Consider the following 27,228-nt stretch of genomic DNA (forward strand, 5'->3'; position numbering starts at 1 on the left):
CGTGTGATAAGGTTTTCAACGTGAAAATTGTCGTCCAATGTGATAGATCTTTCTGCGTGTGCATGTGGCGTGACAGTGTGATTTGTGACGCCAGGCAGGTTGGTGCGACAAAAAAAAAAATAGAATATTTTTAAAAATAAAAATTATAAAAGGATTAAAATTAAAAATATCTGTAGTGAGATGATGGTGGTTGGGAGGTGGGTAGCAATGGGGGCAGCAGGGTTCCTTGGCTCGAGCCACCTACAGGAGCAACGCGGGAGCGTTTGTATTAAGGACGTCGAGCTTTTTCTCACATGTTGGCTTGATCGTATTAGTCATGTTTATCAGCTATGATATAGTATTTTTCTCTTATAACAAAATAGTATCAGCCGGCTTATAAGTCACAGAAACGATCAAACGAACATGTGCTAGCTCTAACTTTGTTCTACAGTGGCTAAGCTAGAGGAGAGAAAAAAAATAGCTCCTTCCATCTCTTGTTTATTTGACGAAGAGAGAGAAAAACAGCTAACGCCCTTGAAGCTTATTTGGATCCAGGAGAGATTCTTATAATTTTCAATCACTAAATTATTAGAATCCAACTATCCACCTCCGTTCTATTCATCGAAGATAATCAGCTTGTTCGGCTGGTGCTGATACAATCGTGGATTATTACTGCTGGCTGGTTTAGTGTGAGAGAAAAATACTATTTTAATTGAAAATTTATGATCGTTTACGACCAAGCGAACAGGTTGAATACATACATGTAGAATAACTCCAAACACCTATAATCTAGGGCTATAAATCAAAATAACTCATAATATCTAGGATATCAAATTCACGCTTAAAAATCTTGCTCAACGCTTTGCTCCAGTACTGCCAGCTTTTACTGCTCTCCCAGATGAGATAAACACTACCGGACTGCCCTGATCAATTTGGCACGGTAGGCCCACATCACAGTGACCGAGGTCTACGAACACCTGGTCCAGTAGTATCTGCTGAGCTTGGTGGTGTAAAAGCTTGTAACTACTCCGGTCTCCGTCATGATCACTCTTCAAGAACGCGCTCTCGTTAACATCGACGAGGGGAGGCAGCTTCACCTTGAAAGCTCAGACTCGCAGGAACCAACAAGAGAGCACGGTCAAGATTCAGTAAAAATCTTCATCTCTCTCCCTCCCTCCCTCCCTCTCTCTCTCCCTCTCACTCTCTCTCTCTCTCTCCTGCATTTGATCCTGTGATTTTTTTTTGGTGCTGTGACAGTGTTGTGGGATTGCACTCAGGCAGATGGTTGAGAAGGGGTGTGAGAGGTGCAGGGAGTGGCAGGAGCACTACTACTGGGAGCACATGGATGTGAGCAAGATCCGCTTCTTCAAGCGCATGACAGGAGATTTTGCTCATCGCATTGTAAGTTTCGGCAGTGGTCGACCACATCCATGAGACCATGACAATGAACACTAACTTTGTTTACAGATGTCTTAAATAGTTAAATGTCAAAGTCAAATATTCTGTTTATATTTTACTCCTATATATAGCAGATAAGTGTCCGCGGTGGACTACTCTGTCAGAAGAACCACAATCACCGATAGTCACAAAAATATTCTGGTTTTTCCATGTGAAAGCAATATTAGTGCATTTTACATTTTACACGAGTACTTCAGTTTTATGCTTTTTTCTTAGGACCTGTTTGGATCCCCTGAATTAAAACTAATATCTAGAAAGTGCTTCCCATTTTATTATTAGATCACTTTCCAGCTCCTCTCAATTCCTGGGAACCAAACAGTGCCTTAATGATTTTAGTACTCCATCCGTTCCAAATTGTAAGTCATTCTAGACTGTTTTTTAGATACATACCGTTCACCATGTATCTAGACATAATACGTAGCAAAATCTATGTATGTGGAAAAAGCTAAAATGACTTACAATTAATTTGGTATGGAGGAGGTAGCATATACTGTGACAAAGGCAATAATAAAGACTGATGTGTGATAACCATCAAAAGAAAAGAAAACCTGATGTGTGAAATGACAATAGAGCAGAATGAAGAAGTTGTGCACCATGTAGAGCTGTTCTAGCTAGCCCTGTGATTGGTGAAGCTGTGATTTGTTGCCTAAAGGGGTGAAAGAGTCAAATATACACATAATTTGTTCTAGTACTTTTATATGAATCTTAGGAACACTTATAACATTGTTTCAAAAAAGGAACACTTATAACAGTGCTGATGCATTTCAGCTAGTTTCAAGATAACACTTATCAATTAAGCAGTGATTATGAAGAAATGACTTTTGAAGGGCGGGCCTGGTGCAAGCGGTAGAGTCTTACCGCCTGTGACCGGAAGGTCCCGGGTTTGACTCGCGGTCTCCTCGCATTGCACAGGCGAGGGTAAGGTTTGGCACTGACACCCTTCCCCAGACCCCGCACAGAGTGGGAGCTCTCTGCACTGGGTACGCCCTTTTTTATGAAGAAATGACTTTTCTTAGCTATTACAGTATCATCCTTCTGAAACCAAACATCTTTTTCTGTTTCCATTATTGTAGAGCATACCGGAGATTGTGAAGAAATTCAGTGGACAGATCGCCGAAGGTGTTGACATGAAAACACCCAGTGGTGAAACATGGCATGTTGGTGTAGCCAAGAATGAGGATGAGCTATTCTTCGTGTCTGGATGGGAGGATTTTGTCAAGGCTCATGAACTGAAGGAGAATGACCTCCTTCTCTTCACATGCAGAGGCAGCTCTTCCTTTGAGGTGGTCATCTTTGAAGGAGGTGGTTGTGAGAAAGTGTCTTCTCTTCTTGGCAACAGATTTGGTCCTAATATGTGGAGGCATTTCAACAATATGGAGGGCAAGGAAGCTGAGTGTTACTCTCTAAGTGATTCTGAGGATACTACTACACCGCCACATCAGCTGGTTGAATCCCCTCACAATGCTTCTACTTCGAAGAAATCTATTTGCAAGAGTAAGCCAAGTAAGGAGAAGTTGTACATGCTTGTAGTGAAAAACTAGCCAGCATGTTTATTAATCTTTAAGTAATTAGAGATGTTCTAATATATTCCTCTCTTGCAGTATTGGTTTGGCAGCATTAATACACCTAAAACTATGCACTATAAGTAGTGTGTTTTATTGATAAATTTTAGTGTATAATCTGCTCTATTTGGTGTGCATTTTCTTCATGTCATAGGGAAACAACAAGCTCAATCTCCAAACAGTACTAGTGACTATGATGTCAAGCAACAAGGAATCCATGAAGAGGATAGTGACGACGAATACACTGACTCCAAGTACTACTACTCGAGGACTGCCAATCGACTGAGCAATGACGAAAAAAGGAAAATAATCAGTTTGGCTTCAATCCCACCGGACAATCCTGCGTTTATTACTGTCCTGGGGATGGGCAATGTTCGCTCTAGGAACAACTTTCTGGTGAGATTAATCAATAAATGCAGACCATTTCATCATCAACTTAGGCCTGTAGAAGATTCTCTTGTAGTCCAGAATTTTGGGATGATACTTGATAAGAATGAGAAAAAGTTTAGCACGTCTAGTGTAATTACAGTAAGGACTGAATCTGCCCCTCACTAATGAAAGTGCTTTTTTCCTTTAAGTTGTGAAATTCTGTTTGAGGCTACTGAAGCTCAAAATTAGTGGTTATGCCTTGTCTAGTTGTCATCCAGGTCCAGTGTAGCAACAATACCTATCTAGCGGTAATTTTGTGCGTCTATTTACGACAGGCATGTTAATTTTGTTGATCTTACCCTGTATCAGTACTGACACACAACCGATGCTTTGTGCAGACCATTCCCAGCCAATTTGCTGCTGATCATCTTGAGGAGAGATCACAGGAGATCATACTTCGTAGGCCAAACAGGAAAGACAAGTGGTATGTCAGGTACTATTACACGACAGCCATCCGAAGCCTCAAAGGCTACCATTTATCCAAGTTTGTGCGCGAAAACAAGCTTCGCGAGGGTGACATCTGTGTCTTCGAGCTCATGAAAGGCAAAAGGAGGGTTACTATGAGCGTTCATGTCATCAAGAAGGTTAACGACCGGTTTGTTCTGGTAGCATAAGTTGTTATATATTTGCTGTACTGCGTTGTATAAATCCTCCTAGATAATGCACATGTACAGGTCTAGTTTCTGAAACTGAAACTGGAGGTGCCTGGAGTGAACTTTTGTGTCCTGTCAGGTAACTGGTTGATGCAGTAGGGAGGGTACTAGAACAACCAGCGTTTGTGAAGCAAATGGTGCCCTAAACTAAAAATGATCTCTGTCCAGTGCAGTGCTCGGGTAGTCTCTGTCCAGACATTTTGTTTCAGGCCGTCTGGAGTTGAGTTCAGTAGAAGGTTTGTTTATGTTTTAGTGATTGTGAAACTAGTTGCAGTTATATAAATATATGCTTCTCATGCATTTGCGTGGCTTGATCTTCTCGTATGATGATGTGCATTCTCATAAGATTCTGGTAGATGGTTGCATGGCATGAGCTGCCATTGTGAAGTTTCAGGCTTTCATATAAAGCGGGAGTAAGGATGATTGATCAGAGTTGTTGGAATAATGCAACTTCACCTTTTCTATGCTGCTGTACAAGTGTACATATTGAAGTGTTTTATTGCAAGAGCAGCTCTAGATGGGTAATTATTAGGGATAATGCCGACTGTGGTTGATGATGAGTTGAGACAGCCGTCTTGTGACAGCTATGGTCTTGAACAATTGGGGTTCTGGGCTTCGGGCCACAGGAAGTGGACCTTGGACATCGACAGAGGCCCGTCCTTGTACGGCCCAATTTGATCCGGACGGCCCAGTGGAAAGCCAGCCGCAACCTGTTGGCCCGCCTAGAGTAAAAATTGGGTCGTGGGCCTCGTGGCCCTTTTCTTTATTCAACTAGTCGAAATTCATGATCCAATAAAAAGGAAAAGGGTTGAAATTGTTGAATTGGTAGAGAAGTATAGATATCGCATCTTTTCTTCAGACTACGTGCATCTCTGTTCACCGGCACCAGATAAATTTGCGGAAATTTATCTCTGCAGCAGACAAATTTGCGTGAATTGATAGGTAGTCCGGTCCGGGTAAGGTTCAGAGTTCAGACCTGATGGATGAAAACATTTATTTCAGCTAAGCTGATAGCAGCTAAGTAAGCAACAGAAGTAACAGCGATCGTAGCATTTCACTCGTCTCGGTCTGAGTACAATCACCTTCTGACATCGTGGTTCTAAAACAACCGAACAAAGGACAAATCCTGAAAGCAGCCTAGCAGAAATGCTGTGATCACTATTCAGCTCACAGCTAGACGGAGATAAGGACCTCTTTCTTTGGTGGGCTTCACCTGGTTTCAAGTGTGTCCGAGTTAGCTAGCCTGGGGGGCGGAGCAAGTGTGTGTGTCCCAGTGCTAGCCTACAAAGTAATTGTGGTTAGTCCCAGACTTCAAGATAGTGGTTACCTAGTGGAGTTGAGAAGTGTGTGAAGAACTTGACATCCCGGTTCCTGCTCAGACCCATTCATCCATAGAAACTTGCACCCATGCTACCAATTGGATGTGAGCTCAGTCCTGGAAAGTGAAACAGGAATTGCAGAAGGATTCCTTACTAAATAGTAAATACTAATAAGAAAACCAGATTATGAAGATAGAAGCCTACAAAGTATTCTCAGGTAAAAGAGAAGTCTTCTAAAGACATAATTATCAAAAACTAATTATTTGTCAAACTCCTTTGCTTCAGAATGCATCCATCACTTTCTCATCGAGACAAAGTCCTTAAGCTCTCACTAGAACTTCTCATTCGATGCCTCATAAGCCTAATCTCCACCCATGCTCTTTCTAACAGGCAAATGTTCTGGTAACTAACACTACGATGAAAAAACAGAATAAGGGTCTACAAAGTGACTCACATCACATTCCAAAACCAGATAATGTGGATGTGGCTTCCATTAAATTAACAAATTGATAATATTAATACGGGATACAATTGAAGGAGCAAATTAAGAAGGAAGAAAATTGGGGTGCTTGACAGAATGAGGCAAGCAAATTATACCTTTGTGCATGCTACATGTCCTTTTTAGACAGTGAGAGAAACTCCAGCCTTCGCATCATGAGATGTGGACAACCTAACACGCACAACATGTGGAAGAAAGATTTTGTGCTTTCCAAACTGCATATTCACCAAAAGAATTCAATAGTATCAGTCACTGATTTTACTAATCAGCAGCAGGTCCAAACAATTAGTCATCAACTCATCACTCAGTATATTGAGCAATAACTTTACATAGCTGATTGTTTTGATTAGAATTATCACCTACTGTGCAGTGAGATTAAACCACCTATAACAAAGCGGTGATATAAAATATAGATTTTCTATGTAACTTGCCAAGGCATCACCAATATATCATCCTTCAAAGAATCAAGACTCTGCAATATTTGAAATAATTCAGGATGAGACTGGTCGGCCATTATAAAAACATGGACGCCATCACACAACTCAACCCAGCTACACCCCGGCTCTTTCTTCACACACTCTCTGCTCATGCTCTCTCTAATCGTCCAGGTCTCATGCCAATCATTCCCTGATGCATGCACACTTGATAGAGCAACCCAGTTGCTGTGGTTCTCAGGGTCAAGCTTGAGCAAACAGGACGCCGCAAACTGACCTAACTTGGCATTCCCATGTATTCGAGATGAGTTGAGTAGCGCGCTCCAAGCAGCAACGCTCGAGTCAAATGGCATATTCTCGATGAATTCAAGAGCTTCTTCTAGGTAACCTCTCCTGCATAGGAGGTCCGCCATGCATCCGTAGTGCTCAGGTTGCATCTTAACTGAGCTCGAACCATCAGACATCAAACTGAAGTAGTACCAACCTTCTCTAACAAGTCCACCATGGCTACAAGCTGACAAAACCGCAAGATACGCGATGCCATCTTGTTTTATTCCCAAGTGTGCCATCCTGTCAAACATGCTGACCGCATCCCGTACTCGACCAAACTTGCCATAAGCTGAGATCATTGTGGTCCAAAGAACAGCATCATTCGATGACACTGCTTTAAAGACAAGCTCGGCCGAATCAACACAACCACACTTTGCATACATATCCACCAAGGAGTTCCTGACAACGACATCTGCCTCGAATCCACCACCAATGACCTGCGTGTGCGCCTGCATCCCCTGCTTCAATAGCGCCAGCTCCCCACACGCATCCACGACTATGGAGAACGAGAAACCGTCCGCACCAACGCCACAAGAAGCCATGGAAACAAATAACCTCAGTGCATCCTCAGCCTGTCCGCTCCCAAGAAGAGCCGCCATCATCGAGTTCCAAGCAACCGTGTTCCTGACACGCATCACCCTGAACACTCTCAACGCATACTCTATGCTTCCGCACCTCGAGTACATATCAAGAACCCCATTCTCCACAACCGGGTCGACCGATCCACGAGAGCTCATCTTGACCACATTGGCATGGATCTCCTTCCCGTGAGCAAGCGCGCTCCGGCCGACACCCGCACAGGCCAGCAGTCCACCGGACAGGGAGTAGCCGTTGGGCTGGACACCAGACGCCACCATGCGCCGGAGCAGCGCGAGGGAGTCGCGGTGTAGCCCCTGGTGCGCGTGGCCGGTGACGAGGGACGTCCAGGAGACCACGTCCCGGCGGGGCATCTCGTCGAACAGCTCCCGCGCGTACCGCGGAAGCCCGCTCCGCAGCGCCAGGTGCGCCAGGGAGGTGGCGTGGATAGCTGAGGCGGAGAGGCCGAGCTTGAGGAGCACGGCGTGGAGTGGCCCGACGTGGACCGCGGAGCGACGGGCGGCCGCCGCCTTCAGGGCCGAGGCGAGGGACGTGGCGTCCCACGCCGCCGGGGTTGAGCTCTGCCATGAGGCGGCGCGTGAAGGTGGCATGCCCGCAGCCGCGTCGGACTAGAAGATCCTCTTGCTCGGACAAGGAGGACAGGAAGGAAGGGCGGCGCGATTGAGTTCGCCGGCGGCGAAGCTGTGAGAAATCGTGAACGCGGTGGCATGGAGATGGCTACGGCCAGCGGGCGAGGTGTCTGTCCCGGCGAGCGCGCCGGAGTTTCGGAAAGGATTTCGGCCGGTTTCAGGGGCGGGTGCCGGCTGCTTTTTACCGCTCTCAGAGAGCCTCTTTGTCATGAGAAAACGCAACTATGGTTTTCTGTTAAAGTTATCCAAACGGTAACGCTATCGTTAAAAAGGCTCGGAAGGCTAAATGTCTCGCTCCACTCGTTGTTGCATGCGTAGTTCGTCTAATAAAAAATAAAATAAACTTTCACACGCCTCGCTTTCGCTCCGCTGCCGCCCTTACGCTTTACCCCTTCCGCGCTCCTCGTTCCCTCACAACGCTTCTCCTTTGAAGGAACCCAGTGGGAAGGCTAGACCAAGTGAGTAACAGTACTATAAGTTTGCAGTGCAACACTAGGCATTGTTTGTTCTGAATAAATTAGTACATGGCATGTCTTAATATGTTTATCTTTCAAGGTAGTATATAAATAATATACCTGAAACTATGCATCATCAATACTGTTGGAGTGATCATTTTCAGTATATATAAAACAATATACATAATGTAGATCTTTCTTGTCAGGTGAATATGAATCACCAAACACCAACAACTTTATTGTCAAGCATGTGGCAACTGGCAAAGAGGATAGTGATGATGGATATGCTAACTAACTACTACTCGAAGTTTGCCAATCGACTAAGAGATGAGGAAAAGGAGAAAATAATAGGTTTGGCTTCCATCCGACCAAACAATCCTGTATTTGTGACAGTTCTGATGAAAAACCATGTTCAGCGCAGAAACAACCATCTGGTTAGTTTGTTCATATAGCTAAAGAAAATTAAAATGATTGAATATTTAATTTATTTATTTACTTTTGAAACGAATTGAATATTTAATTTAGGCAAGTGAGATCTTTGTAAGTTAGGTTTTGATTTGTTAATAGGTACTACAAAAAAGCTTTCCTCTTTCAAATGTTGCTATTATGGTGGAAATTTGCTGGCAGCCACTCAAATGGTGCTCTGTTTTTATATCTGAAGCTACCAAATGGTAGCAACATTTCTGAAGCTATCAAATGTTGCTATTATGGTGGAAATTTGCTGGCAGCCTAAAAGCAGCTAACTGTATATACCAAGGAATGAATATAACCAACCCTAACATACTGCTTTTAAGGAAAATTAAATCTCACAGTAGTGTTTATATTACCTCATATATTGATGGTGGTACCTTCATCTCCACACTAGAATTCTGTGAATATCAGTTTCAAAAAAAAAAAGAATCATGTGAATATCTTCATATTATACTCTTTCCGATACAATGTTAAACTAGCTGATTTTATTGCACAGGTCATCCCAAGTAAATTTGCTGCTGATCATCTTGGGGAAAGAGCACATGATATCATACTTCGTAGGCCAAATAGGAAAGAGAAATGGCTTGTTAGCTACTATTACTCATGCCGCACCCGGTGTTTCCACAACTTAACCGTTGTTTAAGTTTATGAGCGAAAACAAGCTTCGTGAGGGTGACATCTGCGTCTTTGAGCTGATGAAAGGCAAAAGGAGAGTGACGATGACAGTCCATGCCATCAGAAAGGCCAATGACCGGCAGTCTGTTGGATTGGTCGTAAACGATCGAAAATTTTCAGTCAGAACAGTATTTTTCTCTTATATCAAATCAGTCAATAATAATAATCTATGATCGTATACGATCGTATCAGTACCAGCCGAACAGGCTGCAGTTTATTCTGGTAGGCTAATCTGATGTAGTGCACTTGTACTGCTGTAGTTTCTGCAGGTCAAAGGGTCTTTAGTTCAACTGGTTAGAGCCGGCACTCCTCAGGTCCTGGTTTTAACTTCCCATGCGAGTGAATTTCAGGCTGGGGTAAAAAAAAATCCCCTCGTCTGCCCCACGTCAAAGCACAGGTCTAAGGACCCGTCCGTTCTCATAGGGCGACGGTGTCGCTGTGTAAGGGTGGGGCAGGGGTTCGGGGGTTTTTTGGGTCTACGTGAGAAGGTCTTTTTCTTAATGCAATGCCTGAGATGGTCATACCCTCGTAGATTCAGTTTTTTTTAGTTTCTGCAGTATGTACTATGCAGGGGTAGCATTGTGAACTGAAACTGGAAGTGCCTAGTGATGCTTGCAAGGAATGCAAGTGTAATTTTGTATCATGTAAGGTAACTTCGCGATCAGCAGTATGGCAACTAACGCCCTGTTTGCTTGGGCTTATTTGGTTTATAAGCCGTATTTTTTTAGCCAACGAATAATATTTTTCTCTCACACCAAATCAGCCAACAGTATTTTCAATTATGACTTATCAAGCGAACAGGGCGTAGAACAAGGTGTGGCCTATGTAATGTAAACGTTTCTAAGGTCATGTTTAGATTGCAAAAAATTTCAACCCGATGAATAGTAGCACTTTCGTCTTATTTGGTAAATATTGTCCAATCGTGGACCAACTAAGCTCAAAAAATTCATCTCGTGATTTCGAACTAAACTGTGCAATTAGTTATTTTTTTACCTATATTTAATGCTCTATGCAAGCGGCTAAAAATTGATGTGATGGAGAGAGAGTGAAAAAATTTGAAATTTGAAGGTGATCTAGACAAGGCCTAAGCAAATGTTACCCTTGGCTTATGCTTTTGTGCCTGGTTCAGATCTCCCATCTGGTGCAGTGCTTTTTAGATCTTCACGTGTTCTTTCAGGGACGTCTCAAAAAAAAATGTTGCTACAGGGAGGGGGCAATTTCTATGGCCTTGTTTAGTTCTAAAAACTTTTTCCAAAAGTGCTACAGTAGCCATCGCATCGAATCTTGTGATATGTGCATGGAGCATTAAATATAGATGAAAAAAAACTAATTGCACAGTTTTGTTAAAAATCACGAGACGAACATTTTGAGCCTAATTAGTCCATAATTGAATACTAATTATCAAATAAAAACGAAAATACTACAGTAGTCAAATTCCTAAATTTTCCCGAACTAAACACAGCCTATGTTAAGTGGAAGCTTGTACAGTAGCACTTGCAGAGTTGCAGTGATATGCCTCCCATGCATTGTTGTGGCGTCTGTTTCCTTCATATGATGAATTGTGATGTGATGTGTACAGCTGTTGAAGTTCTGAAACAGTGACATGGTATGTGCTGGCACTGTGAAGTTGCTGCTAAGGTAGTGGGTCTCAGCTCAGATTTTGGAAGTTGGAGTCTGATCTTTTCACAGCCTGTTCGTTTGCTCATAAACAATCGTAAATTTTTAGTTGAGAATAGTGTTTTTCTCTCATATCAAATCAGTTAGCAGTAAATAATCCACGATACGATACGGCCTCCCGAACAGGCTGATATGTTGTGTGATAAAGAAGCCAAATATAAGACTCCGATCATGCAATTATCTGAAATCATACTGATTTTGCTTGATTCTTGTTTGAGACAATCAGATTGTGACGACCTAGTTCTTGGAATAATTGTGTGCTGCTAGCAGCTAAAACAGGTCTCTTTCCCCCCCCTGTAAGAATTAGCAAAAGGAAACAAGTTTTGTTCACTGCTCGCCTCACTCCCAAGTGCCAACTTTACCTTTCCCCAAGATGAGGCAAACAACATTCTAGTGTTCACCGCCCAAACAATAAAAAGAAAGGATCCTAGTGCATCAGTCACCCTGACCCCAGTTGGCAGTGACCAAGGTCCATGAACAATTGGTCTACCAGCCTCTAGCCAAGCATATGTCATGTCCAATCTCACAGTAATAGCTAGTAACAACTCCACCGCTCAAAAACTAGTAACAGCTCCTCTCACCTCCATAAAAACACTCCCTCGTTAACATCAAGGTGAACGGAGCAAGTTGCAGCCGACCAGAGAATGCAGGATGAACAAGGTAAGAACTCTCTCCATACTTCCTTCTATGATTTCCAACAGATATTTAGCCAGACAAACTTTGGAAGATGTATGCTGTGACAATGTTGTGTGGTTGCATGGCAGATGGCCCCCCATCTGCGGTGTGAGAGCTGCAGGAAGTGGCAAGAGCACTGCTACCAGGAGCACATGGTGAGGGAGAGGGTGAGTTTCTTCAAGCTCATGACAGGAGATTTTGCGCAGGGCATTGTAAGTATCCACTAGGCTGCCAAATTCTTCAAGGTTTCATCATTTAGTTATGAAAGCTTATGGTTGTGTTGAGAGCTTGTGTGCTGGTTTGTTACTGGATAAGTGTTACAGAGAGGAAAATAGGCAATAAAAGGACAACCTACCTCGGTTCCAAAAAAACTTGATGTTCTTAGAATGTCAAGTCAAACTATCCTAAGTTTGACTATTTGACTAAATTTGTAGGAAAAATATCAACATTTATAACAGGAAATAGGTATATTAAGAAAATATATTCTATGAAAAATCTAATGGTACGAATTTGGTATTATAAATATTGATACTTTTATAATAAATTTTAAAACATACGAAGTATTATCCTCAAGGATATATGAGCCTCCTTATAGAAAAAAGGGGGAAATCTATTTTATCTGACAATTATCAATAGTTTGCATTTGTCACTGATTCGTTTACCGAGACCATTTGAGTTACTATTTGGACATACAGTTCTTTATATCAGACACATAACCAAGTCATTTGCACCATTATCCTCAAGGATATATGAGTCTCCTGTTCTTATCTTAGAGCATACCGAACAAGTTTGTGAGCAACCGAAATGGGCAGATCACCAAAGTGTTCAACCTGAAATCACCCAGTGGCGAAACATGGCTCGTCGATGTCACAAAGAATGCCGATGAGCTGGTCTTCAAGTCAGGATGGGATGATTTTGCCAGAGCACATGAGCTACAAGAGAATGACCTTGTGATCTTCACACGCAGTGGCAACTGCTCCTTTGATGTCCTGATCTTGGACTCAAGTGGCTGCGAGAAGGTGTCTTGTTTCTTCACCACTAAGAAGGGTCCTTGCATGCACAAGCATTTCAATGGCAGAGCACATCAACAAGCTGAACACCGCATGTTCAGTGATTCAGAAGACTTGGGAATGCCGTTGTGCCTCATTGGGACCTCTACTTCAAAGAAGAAGGGTGGCAGGACTGAACCAAGTAAGTAGAGTACACATTTGCTGTGGTTAAAGCTGGGTATTCAGTTGTTAAATTTATATACAGATGTCATCTACAAATTACAATCAGTAATCTGTTTTGCGCGCTCATGCTCAAATCCAAGTTTATCAAGTTCATGTAAATATTGCACACTTTTGACAGGGAAAGAGCCTGAACCTCCAAGCAATAGCAATTACTATATCAAGCAAGAGGCGATGAGCAATGAAGAGCAGAGCGACGAAGACAGGCTTGCCGATTCCAGCTACTACTACTCAAAGTCTGCCAACATCCTAACTGATGGTGAACGGGATCAAATATTCAGTTTGGCTTCGATTCAACCAGGCAATCCAGCATTTGTGGCTGTCCTGCTGAAGACCCATGTTGGGCACAAGAACAACATGCTGGTCAGTTCATATATTTCTGTGTACCTTTTTCTCTGCTGATCTGAAGCTCCATACAAATTTCTGTAGTGTGGCCATTTGATTCGATAGGAAATAGAATAGTTTCCTTCGGTTACTCATCATATGACTGCCTACCCAAATATTACAAATCAGTGATAAACTAGTTTTGTCGTAAACCCTAATTTTTTACTTCCATTTACGCAATCAGATAAACTAGTTTTGTCGTAAACCATAATTTTTTTACTTCCATTTATGCAATCAGTAGTAGTAATTAGTATCATTAATTGTGTGACAGTATGAGTTGTGTTTCCAACATTTGTTCCAGTGTTAACTATGCACCGTGCAGTAAGGACTGACCCAGTTATGCTTGGTGCTTGCAATGCAGACCATTCACCATGGATTTGCAGCAGAGCACCTTGAGGGGAAATCCCATGAGATCCTGCTCCTCAGGCCAAACAGGAAAGAGAAGTGGTTCGTCAAGTACTACCACGCCAGCCATACTAGAGGCTTCAACTGCTGCCGCTGGGTCAAGTTCGTCCGTGACAACAGGCTGCACAAGGACCACATCTGCGTCTTTGAGCTGATGAAAGGCGCCAAGAGGACGACGATGGTTGTCCATGTCCTCAGGAAGGTTGATAATGGAAAGATTGTGCTGGTGGCCTAAGTTCACGTCCCTAGTTTGCTATGTATCAAGTGATGCACAAGTGTTGTGCAGTTGCTATGTACCATGATGCAAGTGTTGTGCTATATGTATCATGTATGTACACGTATGTGCCACTGACTGAAAAAACTGAACTCCTAAGTGAGCACTGCTACCCTGCTATGAAGCTATGTGTATGGCTATGGTTACTGGAAGTGAGATGTGTTAATGTTTCTAAGCAAATGGTGCCATCATCCGTAACTCATGCACAAATAAACTTTGCATAAAAGAGACAGTTGCAGAGTGACAGCAAGCAATATGACGATATACGACGATAGGCGCATCTCAAACATTCAGGAGAAGTACAACACAGATTAAGTATTTGTGTCGTCACCAATGATTTCAAAAATGACAATGAAAATTAAGTTAACACCTCATGCAAAAGTAACCAAGGCACGGTAACACTACCAATTAACTCAGCTCAACTGAAATTTGACACCAAAGAATCTCTGCAGATGGTAGTATAATATCGCGTACCAAAGGGGAAAGATAAATCCATGTGCACAAACCATTCCATGTAACATTAAGATTATTTCAGTCTTCTAAGATCCTAACGAGGAAACTGGCAATTGCTGGGTAAATTCTTCTAACTTTGCAGTGGAAAAAATGCCATAATAGCTTTTCCCAAAGACACATCTTTTATCCTTTCGAAAGGATGGGATCTACACAACAACTTCAAGTACCTGCAAAATAGCGGCAGTATATGGTAAGCAAAGGCTTAAGAAATTTAAAGTTCACTGCAATATGAGACATCAAGAACAACAATCAGACAAATCTGAAAAAAAGAAGCTTTGATCAGGGCACACAGCAAAGATAAGAAAGGAGATAACATGCTTGGTGGCCCCACATTAGAACAATAACGAAAAAGTACCGCACTGTCAAAATCAATACAAACCCCAAATAGACAGCAAGTTAGAAAATGAACTTGTTAGCCCCACATTTGACCAATCATGAAAAGGTACCACAATGACAAAATCAATAAAGGGGCGTACGCAGTGCAGAGAGCTTCCGCTCTGTGCGGGGTCTGGGGAAGGGTGTTAGTGGCAAGCCTTACCCTCGCATGTGCAATGCGAGGAGACCGCGACTCGAACCCGAGACCTTCCGGTCACAGGCGGTAAGACTCTACCGCTTGCACCAGGCCCGATACTAACCCCAAATAGACAGCAAGTTAGAAAATGAATCCAAGAACAGTAGAAACTATGAGAACTGAAACTCTGTAAGTAGTAAGTGTTATGCGACAGTCATAGAAAACATTTGGATTGGTGGTGCCAACTGCCAAGTGATCAAAAGTGTAAACAAGGAACCACAGAAAGCACTGAATACATTCATTATTCTTACTGATTGGGAACTATGAAAATACAGAAACAATTGCATTCTTTTTGTGGAGCTGTCGCTAGTGTAGTTTGGTGGGGTGAGATCAGTGGAGTAGGAAGGGGCCCTGCGGCAAGCTGCTGCCTGGATACAAAAACTTAGGCCCTGACTTGGTAGTGGCTATTTGATGCATGGTGCGGTGCATCTGTTTTTTTTTTCCTACCATGTAATGTTTGAACTGATTCCTATGGGCGGGTGCTTTGTATTCCTTTTCTTGTACTATAATGATATATGAAGAAAATAAAGGGGGGAGGAAAGACCATTCTCTAGCTGGAAAAATGATTGGAAACAAAAAGCAATTGATATCAAACAAAGAATAAGAATCATAGGTCATGTCTATTATATAGGGTTGATACTGCAGGAATATTTTCTGACATTAAAATCTGCTAAATGTTTCGGAGAGAATTACTAATAGGCCCAGTTCTGCTGAATTTTGGTTTAGGATGAATGAGAAAAAAATCAGTATTACCAAAGGAGTACATGCTTCAAACCAGCACCTTTGGCAGGCTCTACAATGGCCTCTCTTGCATCACCCATCTTTTCCGTTTCCTAACAAATCCCAACCGTACCCACAATCAACTAAAGTTTCAATAGTGTAAAAATGTTTCTAGGTAGAGTATTTGAACAGTTGTACAATGTAGCCAATTTAGTTAAAGAGAATAAAAGGGCGTACCCAGTGCAGAGAGCTCCCGCTCTGTGCGGGGTCTAGGGAAGGGTGTCAGTGGCGAGCCTTACCCTCGCCTGTGCAATGCGAGGAGACCGCAACTCGAACCCGGGACCTTCCGGTCACAGGCGGTAAGACTCTACCGCTTGCACCAGGCCCGCCCTTCAAGTTAAAGAGAATATAGAATTAAAAAACTGACTGTAGATAAATGTACATCATTATACGATTTTCATGCTTCAGAAATGATGGTAAGAACACAGCACACAAAGGCTGGTGATGAATCAAAACACCAGCAATGCATCCAAGCATTAGTGTGCTACTTCTAACAGGGAAGGCCGCACACTGCATATTTATGAGTTCACTTTCTTTTTCCAAAACAATTCCAAACTCACAACTAATCAAATATACTTGTGTAATTCAATATTCAAGGGGAAATGGGGAAAGAATGTGAAAAGGGGACCTACATCATTCTAGGACAGAAGGTCCCCATCAAGTTGTGCAGTCTCCAGCATCAACCATCTTTCCCACTCCCTATAAAATCCCAATTTTAATCTCCTTAAATCAGCTCCACTCAACTTTGTTAAGAGTAGAAAATAAAGCGTACATAACATATAGCCCCTAGTGCGCCCCTGCATTGCTTGAAATTGCACTTTTTGACAGTAGTAGGTAAGAGTTTGTATGAGATACTGGTTTCATGATCTACCTATTAATGATAAAATGACATGCAATGAGCAATAGAACTAGGTTCGCTCAAAACTACATCTGCATTCCAAGCCACACTTGATTCAAACCAACAAGTCAATGGCCAAATGCATCTACAACATACATCCCTTCAGTGTCCCAAGTGAACTTCGCAGGCGACACACCGTCGCAACAACGAGCACAAATCAGCATTATTTATATATAAAAAAGCATTGGACGGCATTAGATGCAGCAGGAAGCATTAGATTCAGCCGCACGACTTTAGATGGCACAAGAGCGGGGAACGTACCCTGGGAAAGCTCGCAGCACGCCCGCGCGCTGGCACCGGGGTGCGCCGTGAGACGCGCCATCACCGCGGCCACCGTCACCGGGGACCCCATCATCGCTGCCAGAGGCCTGCAAAAACCACACCCCGATCCCATCTACCGTGTCAGATCACCACCGTTCCCCAGGGCTCCACGTGGTAGTGGGGGCGTTGGATTGGATCGCTTACCGCGCGGACGGGAGAGGGGAGGAGGAGGTGGCGAAGGCGGACGGGACGCGGCGGCGCGGGGCCGCGAACGGTCGCGGGGCGTGGAGGCGTGCGGCCGAGCGGCGGACGGCGGCGAGGACGGCCCGGGTGGCGGGACCTCGCCACGCCATGGCTGGCTAGGGTTTCGTCGGCGAGGGCAAATGGGAGGAGGAGGAGGAGATGGTGGCGGCGGCAGGCGGGGTATAGGGGAGAGGAGTCGTGGGCCGATTCTGCGCCCCTTGGGCCCACCAGTGGTTAGAAATGGGCTTTGCTAAAGAGGCCGGCGCCTCTCTCTGCAGCTCAACGATATCGGTTCCTGGACTTGAGGAAAACAATAATCAAGATAGACACGAATCCTATCTTGATTGATTATCATCACAATCACGAATATAAATTTATAAAAATTCACGTATAGGTATGTCATCAAACCATTTTTAACCTCAGCCTATGTAAAATGGATGTACCAAAAAAGTTAATTAACATATATAATTTAGAATATAGATTGGTACTTTTGTAACATAGTATAACTCTTTTTTCATGAAGAATAAAATGCATTTTTATATAAATATTTTTTTACAAATTAACTTGCACAAGGACACTCATATTTATGGTCATAAAACGTACATGCTATAATCTAGTAGTAGTTCTTACTCCGATAATCCTAATTTGTAGCGCCAAACGAGGGAATAATAGGTTCGGATCACCCCGGTCTCCATGCCATGATCCATTATTTTTTAGACCCAGTTTAGTCACAGATGCTCATATACACGAGTGCACACTTAACCTTATGAACGTACGCATGCACGTACACCCTATTTGAGAGTGGTTGTAATCGAGAGAAAGAGAATGAATCGAACTGCCCTTTTCCATTGAATGATCTCGGTATTTATACAAGTTGGAAGGACGCTATGGGAGTAGGGAACGTCGGTTCAGGAACGTGGAAACGTGGTCGCGAACGGATATCCCTCCCGGCGATGTCGGTTCCTAGGAGTAGAAGGGGGAGACGCCTGTTGGGGAACGGATCATAGTTACAAGGATATTTTACATTGATCGTAGGATTAGATCTAAGGTTAGGACTTAATCCACGTCACTAATCTGTAGGTTAGGATCTGTGTGGATGTGATCACTCTAATCCTATTGGTTCATCTCCTGAGGCAATGGATTGCTTCTTAACACCCCCTTGATCGCATCTAGTCTTAAGATCAATCAACAGCTTCAGAACCTCCAAAAAAACCTTGTAGGAAAAAATATGAGGTGATAATATTGATGATACGTCATTAAACTCCTAAAAAACCATCGGAAAAAATCCAGGAGAAATGACGATTATATGGGAAAACCTTTATAGGAAAAGCCCATAATTTAGTTTAGAACAATATTATGGTCTATGGGGCATAATTAGTATAACCTCCCCCAAAAACCACGTGGGAAAATATGACGAGGAAAAAATGTCTTTGATATTCCCTTAAAAACCTCTTATGAGGAAAATAGAAAATATGACATGTTATGGATTTGATATTGCCTCATTAAAAACTTTATTTATGAGAAAGATTATAAAACTCATAATAGGAAAAGAGTGCAATATAATGCTTAACACAGATTATTATTTTTAGAGAGTATCTCCCCCTGAAGCTTGCAAGTCTTTAAGTCATCGCATACCAATACCATGAACAAAATTTTGGAACGTGGTACCTGGTAGTGACTTAGTGAATAAATCTGCAAGATTATCACAAGACTTTTTTTTTGCAAGATGTTGATTTCTCCATTCTATTGTAATTCATGAGGATAGAACAACTTAGGAGAAATATGTTTAGTTATATTGTTTTTGATATAACTAGTTTTCATCTGTGTAACACAAGCAGCATTATCTTCATAGATAATTGTGGGTGATTCAATGGAACCAGTTCCACTAGATCGTTGGATTGTGGTTAATCATTCTATGAAGCCATACACATTCATGTGATGCTTCATATAGTGCAACAATTTTGGAATGATTTGTAGAGGTCGTCACTAGAGTCTGTTTATAAGACTTCCATGATATGATAGTTCCTCCATATAAAAATACAAAGCCTGTCTATGATCGACCATTATAGGGATCAGATAAATAGCCAGCATCAGTGTATCCAATCATAGTTGGATCTTGGTTTCTTTGGAAAAATAATCCAAGATCTTTGGTGCCATTGAGATATCTTAAGATTTGTTTAGCTCCTGTCCAATGACGTTTAGTTGGAGCAGCACTATATCTAGCTAGTAAACTTATTGCAAATGCTATATCAAGCCTGGTGCAATTTGCAAGATACATAAGTGCGACACTGAGATATGGAACCTCGGGTCCCAATATCTCTTCATCATCGTTCCTTGGTCTAAATGGATCTTTCTCTATGTCTAGAGATCGAACAGCCATGGGAGTTTTGGATGGATATGATTTATCCATATTAAATTTCTCTAGTGTTTTCTGTATATTGGCAGATTGATGCACTAAAATTACTGAGTGAAGGTGCTCGATTTGTAAACCCAAGCAAAATTTGGTTTGACCCAAATCCTTCATCTCAAATTCCGTCTTTAAGTGATTGTGTGCTTCGTTGATATCCTATGGGTTGCCAATGATATTTAAATCATCCATATATACAGATATAATGCAGAACCCCATTTGAGATTTCTTTATGAAGACACATGGGCAATCATTACTATTGGTGTATCCCTTTTGTAAAAGGAATTCACTCAGCCGGTTGTACTACGTTCGTCCCGACTGTTTTAAGCCATATAGTGACTTATTAAGTTTTACACAATATGTGGCACGACTTGCTTTAGGGTTCGGAATAGGGATTTCATCAGAAACCTTCATGTAAATATCCGAATCAAGTGACCCATATAAATATGCTGTCACTACATCCATCAATTGCATAGATAGATGATTTTGAACTGTCAATGATATTAAATATCAAAATGTTATTCCACTCATAACTAAAGAATATGTTTCATTGAAATCAATGACGGGTCTCTGTGTGAACCCTTGCCCTTATGCTATTAGTCTCATTTTGTATCTCACTACCTCATTATTTTCATTCCATTTTTAGACAAAAACCCATTTAAATCCCACAGGGAAGATTTTTGGAGGTGTAGGTATTGCTGTTGAGAATACCTTTCCTTTTGTGAACGAGGCTATCTCTGCTTGAATTGCTTCTTTTCATTTGTTCCAATTCGAGCGTTTTTTGCACTCTGCCATGGTCTTACGATCTGGATCATTTTGGATGATTTCAGCGATTGCTACAGCGAAGTATATGTCGACAATCGTAATCTTTCGGTCATATGATTCTTCAGAATCAGATAGTTTATGGAAATTTCTTGTATCCCTCGTGATGATTCGTTATTTCCCAATACAATAGTGTTAGGATGTTCTGATGTCCCAACATCAGATATTGAGTGCACTGTTGATGTGGGATGTGAATTTTGTATATTCACTTGGTGTCTCTCAACTTGTTGTTGAGTCATATTTACTAGTTAAGAAAATTTGTTGTTCTGTTTCCTATGGTGCTTAGGAGCCACATCCTGAATAATGACAGGTTTCTGAGTTGGGAGTTGAATAGTTTTGTTTGGTACCTCTATTCTTTCAGGCACATTTCTAGCAGGATGGTCACTACAAAAAATACCCTTATACATGACGGTTTACTTTAGTCATAGACTAGTGAAAATGGGTCACAGTTAACTCACCATGACGATCGAAAAAACATCATATATCCCGCGTCATACATTTGTTGAACTAAATTGGGCCATCATAGATTGGCATTTGCGGACGTCATGGATTAGTTGTCTATCTCCTATAATCAGCCCATATCCAAACCATAGTGACGAAAAAGAACATCACAAATTATTGTCAAATCATCACTGCATTAACATGTGAAAGGATCAAGATACCCAAGAGGGGGGGGTGAATTGGGCTAATTCTAAATTTTCTTACAATAATTAAATCCTACGGTTAGCCCAATTAACCCCTTGTGCCTAGAAAAATGTTTCTATTACTCTAACGCATAAAGGACTTGCAACCTATGTCCCAAACTTACTCTAGCATGGCAATTCTATGAATGTAAGAACAAGTATTGAATTGCTCAAAGTAAATAGAGAGAGAGGAACACGGCGATGTTTTGCCGAGGTATCGGAGAGTCGCCACTCCCCACTAGTCCTCGTTGGAGCACCCGCGCAAGGGTGTAGCTCCCCCTTGATCCGCGCAAGGATCAAGTGCTCTCTACGGGTTGATTCTTCGACACTCCGTCGCGGCGAATCACCCAAAGCCGCTCACAACTTCAGTTGGGTCACCCACAAGCTCCGCCGGGTGATCACCAAACTCCCAATCACCACCAAGCCGTCTAGGTGATGGCGATCACCAAGAGTAACAAGCACAAACTCTCACTTGACCACACGAAGCCTAATGAGAAGATGGATGCACACTTTGCTACTCTTGATTCACTAGTGAGGCTACTCTCTTGGATTCTCAAATCTTAAACATCTCACTAGGACCTTGCTCTTCTTGGCACTCACAAACGTGTTTCTCAGCTGTTGGAATGAGCAAAAGTGACTCCACACACGAGTGGAGCTTCTATTTATAAGGCAGCCTAAAAAACGAACCGTTATGAGCTTCTGCGGGGTGACCGGACGCTCCGGTCAAGTTGACCAGACGCTTCGGTCAGTTCAACTTGCGAACCAGTGAAAATGTGTTGTCCGGACGCTGGCAGGGTTCGGTCACAACTGACCGGACATGTCCGGTCGCATTAAACCCTTACTGGAACCTTACTGGACTCAACTGGACGCTGAACCCCTAGGGTCCGGACAGTACTGACCGGACGCATCTGGTCGTAGATTCCCTTCTCTAGAACCTTACTAGAGTCAACCGGACGCTGCCTTTCAGCGTTTGGTCACTTGACCTCTCCAGCGTCTGGTGGCACCGAACATAGTCTGTTGATCAAATGAACTAACTAGACCCTATGGCCAGCGTCCAGTCGCACCGGAGCCAGTGTCCGGTCAGCATTTGACCCTTCATTCACTTCCAACTCTCGATCATGTGTGAATAAGTTTGCTCCAAAGGATCTTTGGCATTCATAGGAGCTACCTAGAGCTAGTTTTAACAAGTGTGCACCACACCTAACTCACTAGACTCACCTAGGTCAAGCTACTCGTCCATACCCCCCTTAATAGTATGGCCAAAGAAAAAACAAAGTCCTAAACTACTCTAAGTGTCACTCCAACTCCAATTGACACTTAGAACTAGTCATCCTTAACCTTATCGTCCATCCTTTGAAAACCAAAATGATTTCCATCGTAGGGGCATGACAACCTTGATTGCCCAATTGATCTCCATTACCATGACGTAACTTACTTGTCTCTGCAAAACACACGTTAGTCATAGTAATCTTGTATTGTCATTAATCACTGAAACCCAACTAGGGGCCTAGATGCTTTCAATCTCCCCCTTTTTGGTGATTGATGATAATACCACCTCGAGTATGTGAAAGAGTGAGGTTGTTGACGGGCTTGGTTCATATAAGCTTTTATTGATAAGAACAAAAGTGTTAGTCAAGCTTATGACCCAAGCCAACACAATGTACTCAAAGGATATGAATTAAGCAAGAGTACAAGTAAAGCTCATTTGCATCGGAGTATAAACGTGGAAGCAAGGGCAAATGAGCATAACACAAGTGATATGACATATAAATAATAGAAAGTAGAGAGCACACATATCATATATCACAATCATGTAGATATCACTATCACATAGATATAATAATATGCATGAAAGTAACACATGAATGCATAAAAGTAATAGTGTATCACACAGATAGAACTCCAAATGTATGTAATAGACTAATACTAGATAACAAGCTCTCCCTGAGTCTACATACTCGAACCCTCTCCCCCTTTGGCGTCAAACACCAAAACCTAAGGGTTGGTCGGTGGGGCTGCAGCGGATGAGCCGGGCGCTGAAGCACATGGAGCAAGTAGCAGGAAGTGTCGCTGAAGCAGTCTGGGTCTGAGCTGGGGCAGGTGCTACCTATGATTCTGCTGGGACATCTATCGTAGGATCTGAAGAGGCGACAGATGAGGGGAGCCGCTGAGTAGTCATGACAACTGGAGCTGCTATAGATGGTCCGGCGGTATGCATATGAGGCGGTGTAGGCATGTCGGTCAACTCACTGAAGGATGCTCCAAGACTCCTGGAGACTGACGTGTTAGGCATAAATAGCAAGGGTGACTGCTCTGGTGAGAAGCCCGTGTGATATGGAGTGAACTGTGGGGCTACCACTAGTGAGGATAACCACTGGGACACCTAAACTATAGGGGAAGCAAACTGAGCTGGAGGCTATCCCTGACTCTAAAGCCCACTGGGTTGTACAGCTAGAGTCGTCGAAGTGGTGGTAGGCTGAGCAAGCTGGGGTGAAGGCTGTGGCAGTAGGGCCCCAAGTGCCATCACTACATGCTGCATAAATCCCATAAGCTGCTGCTGCATGAGTAACTGCTGCTGATGCATCTACTGCTGCTACTGCTGGAGGAGCTGCTGCTACCGCTGGAACTCGTCCTGATGAGCCTGAAACTATGTGAAGTTGGCAGTCATCTCCTGTGCCTGTCGTGCCTGATCCTGCTGCATCTGCTCAAGAATAGCAATCAAGGTGGGGTTCATCTGCGGTGTAGGTGGAGCTAAGCTAGAACTATCGGCCTCTACATCATGTCTGCGTGGAGGCATCTGAGGAATCGATAGATAGTCATCATCCGAACTATCACTGGACTCGGTCATCTCCTGCTGTGCCTCAAGCTCCTCCTCCTCAGTAGCGGCTATGCCTCTAATGATCTTGTCCTACTGAGCTGCTGACTCTAGAACATCTAGATGACGACTGGGCTGAGTGGATGCCTGTGGTGTGCTGTGCCTGATCCTCTATGCCATGTTATATGCTGGAAACTCTGTGGTGGCACCTCTATACTCTGCAACCATCTCTAGGGTCTGAACCTGCACAGACTAAAGCATTAGGAAAGTGATCCAATGTGCATACAGAAGCTGTCTGCGACCCTTGAAGCCTTTAGCTATAGTATCCTCCATCTCTGATAGAAGGAGGTCCCAAATATTGAACACGGTCTGCTGCATCAGTGCATTAAGGAGCCAGAGCTATAGGCGAGTCAGACCCTCTCTGTATCCCAACCTAGGAAGTAGTGTCCTCCTAATAATGGCCTCTAGCACATGAGCTATAGGAGTCAAGTCACTGGGGTTCCTCCTCGACCCCTCACCAAAGGGCTCCTTAAAGCAATGGCACACAAGATCAGTAGGGGGCACCAACCCTCCATGAGGATGCCTGGGAGGCTCCTGCTGTCCATAACATACCTCATGCAATTTGATAGGCTGATCCTGTAACCTCAGTATCTCCCAGGCCCTAAAACTCATCACCCTGTAGTCTCTGCCGTTGAATGCAAAGTGTATGAAGTTGTGATGCGGATCAACATAGAGTGAAGCATAAAACTGCCGAACCCAAGATGGTACATATACTCCTGTCTGGCCAATCAGATCTGTGAGCCCTAGCAAATATGACAAGTAGGGGCGGATATGCTCTCCGGCTGCTGCCATAATAGACTCTATACTGCAGACTCTCTGAGATCTGAACACTGCCCCACTGTTGAGATAAGCATTATAGAAATCCTCCTATAGCGGTGTATAGAAACCCTCAGCTGCTCTCTCATCCCTCCTCGGAGGGAACCACATGTCAAACTCAACAAACCTCAGCTGGCGAACCTGTCTGGCTGTGGTGGCCCTCAAGTCAAGGTGTACCACTGGAGGCGGACCCTGTGGTCTAGGCGGTGGGTGTGAACCCCTACGCTATGTAGCTAGCCTCGCTAGAACTATAGCACTAGTACAACCAGAGCGGTGAGCTGGGGTGCCAGCTCGGTCTCCTCGGCCTGCTGGCCCTCCTGGGTCTCCTGAGCTGGCTGAGGTTCTACTGGTGGGGGCTGCTGCTGTGGCTCCTGCTAGGGCTCCCCTTGAGGTCGAGGCTCTATAAGAGCCAGTCGACGTCCTACCATCATGATAGTCCTAGGTGGACCACCACGACGACGCTCAGCCTCCTCAACTGCTACCCTCTATGCCGGTGTAAGCTGTGGATCTACAATGACCACACCACTGCAAGCACCTCCTCTCTCGGCACGCTCTGCGGCCTCAGCGACTGCTGCTGCTCTCGCTGTCTCTACGTTAGGGTACTTGCGCTTCTTGGATGTCACCTGCTTCATTGCCTTGCCTTTCGATCCTGCAGGCTAGCGAGGCGGGGGCCTCTGATCATCATCTCCTGGACCACCACCAACGTTCTTCGTGCGAGCCATCTGATCTAACAAGAAGATGAACTACCACTAACGAAGATCAACTGTCAAACTAACACTCCCGAGGCTTGGCCTCGATCCTTACTCATGAGCTTGGCTCCGAGTTGTCTGACAACTGCCACAAGAACCTCAACGGCACCGACTTACTGCACAATGGAATAGATGGATATACAAATAAATACAATATATCTAATAGATGCAAAAGACCTAGGAAGCAAGCAATGTAGGTACAAAATTGAGACGACGGGCTTTCTACCTGACGAACTGGCGATCCGAGAGAAGAAGAGACGTGTCACGTGGGGGAAACCTCGGAATCGGCTGGGGCTAGGGTTGCGAAGAACTACGATGAACCGACGGCCCTAGATTATTTGAAATCAGTGATTTGCAATGGATTTAGGTCACAAGCAAGGCAAATTCAAAACAAGGATTTGGCCTTACCAATCAATCGAGGAGGCATGGGCTAGGGCACTGGAACAATGACCTTCAGTGGTGCTTGGTGGAGCTACTCGCAGCTAGCGGAGCCAGGCACATGGTCGTGGGAGGCAGGCGCGTGGCTATGGTACTCGGCGCAATGCGGGATGAGGCGTGGCTGTGGTGGTGCGAGGTGCTCGACGGTGTGGGCACAGGAGCTGCTGCGGTGAGCTTGTGGTGGCGCACGGTCGTAGGAGGCGCGAAGGAGCTACGGCGGCGCTGGCTAGGGCTCAGCGGCGTATAGGGTTAGGTTAAGAAAAACACGACGGCAGTGGTTTAAATGAGGACCCCAATGCGACAGAAAAGGAAACGGAAGAAGAGTCCTGATGCCGCACGAGATCCACTGATTGGATGCTCTGGTGGTAGCAACCGGACGCTACCACCCAGCGTTCGGTCGATTCCAGAGAGGTCCAATTCCTCTGGAATCATGACCGGGCGTGTCTAGTGGTCCATGATCGGACACAGGCAGGGTCTGGTCAGCTTAGCCTGATTCTCCTTCAAACGACCGGATGCTAGATCCCTTCTTGACCGGATGCACAAACGCAGCATCCGGTCACTCCTTCAGCAGCAGTTCACCTCCTGTGAACTGACCGGACGCTGGACAGCAGCGTCCGGTGCATCGTCCGGTGGTCCTTTTCCAGCAAATCTTCAACGTTCCTTCGCGCTGCCTATTCCCAATCAAGTCCTAACTTGAATAAGATCCAAATAAACACTAATTGGGACTGATGTGAGTGACCTCTCTCAAACCCTCATATTTTTTAAAATATTTTGCCTTAGGCTATAATTTTTTTTAGGAAAATAGGCAATAAGAGGGCAAATGGAACAAAATGACAAAACAACATCCATGCATATGTAATACTTTGTAAGTAAATCTAGTTGCTTGTCAAGTTTGATCCAAGGTTAAGCTTCTTCACACACTTTTCGGCGGTTATCTTAACCATGTTAGACAAGCCCTATATGCATTGCCAAAAATTAAACATGTTGTATATTACAATGAATGCAAGGGACAACACAAGCTCAATTTTTAGTGAAGTT

At 43.7% G+C, this 27,228-nt stretch overlaps 4 protein-coding genes and 1 pseudogene across 10 annotated transcripts; 3 read left to right on the forward strand and 2 right to left on the reverse strand.

The window, feature by feature from the left end:
- The first annotated feature begins 1,072 nt into the window (after nucleotides 1-1,072).
- On the forward strand, nucleotides 1,073-4,349 carry LOC136509465 (B3 domain-containing protein Os12g0592300-like). 3 transcript variants are annotated; one of them, XM_066504255.1, is made up of 5 exons: nucleotides 1,073-1,127; nucleotides 1,237-1,380; nucleotides 2,511-2,940; nucleotides 3,154-3,395; nucleotides 3,767-4,349. In XM_066504255.1, the coding sequence occupies exons 2-5, from the start codon at nucleotides 1,261-1,263 to the stop codon at nucleotides 4,040-4,042; spliced, it is 1,068 nt and encodes a 355-aa protein (XP_066360352.1). In that variant the 5' UTR covers nucleotides 1,073-1,127; nucleotides 1,237-1,260; the 3' UTR covers nucleotides 4,043-4,349. The 3 variants fall into 3 exon arrangements, with proteins under 3 accessions (XP_066360352.1, XP_066360353.1, XP_066360355.1); XM_066504256.1 differs by having other exon boundaries at nucleotides 2,511-2,931; XM_066504258.1 differs by lacking the exon at nucleotides 1,073-1,127 and adding an exon at nucleotides 2,206-2,417 and having other exon boundaries at nucleotides 1,254-1,380.
- Nucleotides 4,350-5,267: 918 nt separating this feature from the next.
- Nucleotides 5,268-8,034, reverse strand: LOC136509624 (pentatricopeptide repeat-containing protein At2g13600-like). The gene is made up of 2 exons (XM_066504365.1): nucleotides 5,998-8,034; nucleotides 5,268-5,516 (listed from the first exon to the last, which is right to left on the reverse strand). The coding sequence occupies exon 1, from the start codon at nucleotides 7,848-7,850 to the stop codon at nucleotides 6,318-6,320; it is 1,533 nt and encodes a 510-aa protein (XP_066360462.1). The 5' UTR covers nucleotides 7,851-8,034; the 3' UTR covers nucleotides 5,268-5,516; nucleotides 5,998-6,317.
- Nucleotides 8,035-8,286: 252 nt separating this feature from the next.
- On the forward strand, nucleotides 8,287-9,663 carry LOC136507672 (B3 domain-containing protein Os12g0592300-like; annotated as a pseudogene).
- A 2,141-nt stretch (nucleotides 9,664-11,804) lies between these two features.
- LOC136506410 (B3 domain-containing protein Os12g0592300-like) lies at nucleotides 11,805-14,230 on the forward strand. 2 transcript variants are annotated; one of them, XM_066501333.1, is made up of 5 exons: nucleotides 11,805-11,827; nucleotides 11,932-12,054; nucleotides 12,616-13,033; nucleotides 13,193-13,434; nucleotides 13,817-14,230. In XM_066501333.1, exons 1-5 carry the CDS (start codon nucleotides 11,819-11,821, stop codon nucleotides 14,093-14,095), a joined length of 1,071 nt encoding a protein of 356 aa, XP_066357430.1. In that variant the 5' UTR covers nucleotides 11,805-11,818; the 3' UTR covers nucleotides 14,096-14,230. The 2 variants fall into 2 exon arrangements, with proteins under 2 accessions (XP_066357430.1, XP_066357431.1); XM_066501334.1 differs by lacking the exon at nucleotides 11,805-11,827 and having other exon boundaries at nucleotides 11,976-12,009.
- Nucleotides 14,231-14,445: 215 nt separating this feature from the next.
- LOC136508935 (uncharacterized) lies at nucleotides 14,446-17,567 on the reverse strand. Of its 4 annotated transcripts, none has more exons than XR_010772146.1 (4): nucleotides 17,362-17,567; nucleotides 17,158-17,264; nucleotides 15,972-16,051; nucleotides 14,446-14,814 (listed from the first exon to the last, which is right to left on the reverse strand). XR_010772146.1 is itself a non-coding variant. In XM_066503714.1 (4 exons), the coding sequence occupies exons 1-3, from the start codon at nucleotides 17,508-17,510 to the stop codon at nucleotides 16,032-16,034; spliced, it is 276 nt and encodes a 91-aa protein (XP_066359811.1). In that variant the 5' UTR covers nucleotides 17,511-17,567; the 3' UTR covers nucleotides 14,446-14,814; nucleotides 16,000-16,031. The 4 variants fall into 4 exon arrangements, 3 of the variants coding, with proteins under 3 accessions (XP_066359811.1, XP_066359809.1, XP_066359812.1); XM_066503714.1 differs by having other exon boundaries at nucleotides 16,000-16,051; XM_066503712.1 differs by lacking the exon at nucleotides 15,972-16,051 and adding an exon at nucleotides 16,631-16,697.
- Between the last annotated feature and the right edge of the window lie 9,661 nt (nucleotides 17,568-27,228).

Source organism: Miscanthus floridulus, chromosome 15, assembly GCF_019320115.1.
Source record: "Miscanthus floridulus cultivar M001 chromosome 15, ASM1932011v1, whole genome shotgun sequence".
NCBI classification, from domain to species: domain Eukaryota; kingdom Viridiplantae; phylum Streptophyta; class Magnoliopsida; order Poales; family Poaceae; genus Miscanthus; species Miscanthus floridulus.

What these genes read in the sequence shown, in the direction of transcription:
- LOC136506410 (XM_066501333.1), top strand. An exon ending in GAGATTTTGCGCAGGGCATT is followed by an intron (nt 12,055 to 12,615) that starts GTAAGTATCCAC and finishes TTCTTATCTTAG; the next exon opens with AGCATACCGAACAAGTTTGT. An exon ending in GGGTGGCAGGACTGAACCAA is followed by an intron (nt 13,034 to 13,192) that starts GTAAGTAGAGTA and finishes CACTTTTGACAG; the next exon opens with GGAAAGAGCCTGAACCTCCA.
- LOC136509624 (XM_066504365.1), bottom strand. Translation starts at nt 7,850, where the DNA reads ATGCCACCTTCACGCGCCGCCTCATGGCAGAGCTCAACCCCGGCGGCG.
- LOC136509465 (XM_066504255.1), top strand. Translation starts at nt 1,261, where the DNA reads ATGGTTGAGAAGGGGTGTGAGAGGTGCAGGGAGTGGCAGGAGCACTAC. An exon ending in GAGATTTTGCTCATCGCATT is followed by an intron (nt 1,381 to 2,510) that starts GTAAGTTTCGGC and finishes CCATTATTGTAG; the next exon opens with AGCATACCGGAGATTGTGAA. An exon ending in GCTCTAGGAACAACTTTCTG is followed by an intron (nt 3,396 to 3,766) that starts GTGAGATTAATC and finishes TGCTTTGTGCAG; the next exon opens with ACCATTCCCAGCCAATTTGC.
- LOC136508935 (XM_066503714.1), bottom strand. Translation starts at nt 17,510, where the DNA reads ATGGCGTGGCGAGGTCCCGCCACCCGGGCCGTCCTCGCCGCCGTCCGC. An exon ending in TCCCCTCTCCCGTCCGCGCG is followed by an intron (nt 17,265 to 17,361) that starts GTAAGCGATCCA and finishes TGGTTTTTGCAG; the next exon opens with GCCTCTGGCAGCGATGATGG. An exon ending in GTGCTGCGAGCTTTCCCAGG is followed by an intron (nt 16,052 to 17,157) that starts GTACGTTCCCCG and finishes GGGATTTGTTAG; the next exon opens with GAAACGGAAAAGATGGGTGA.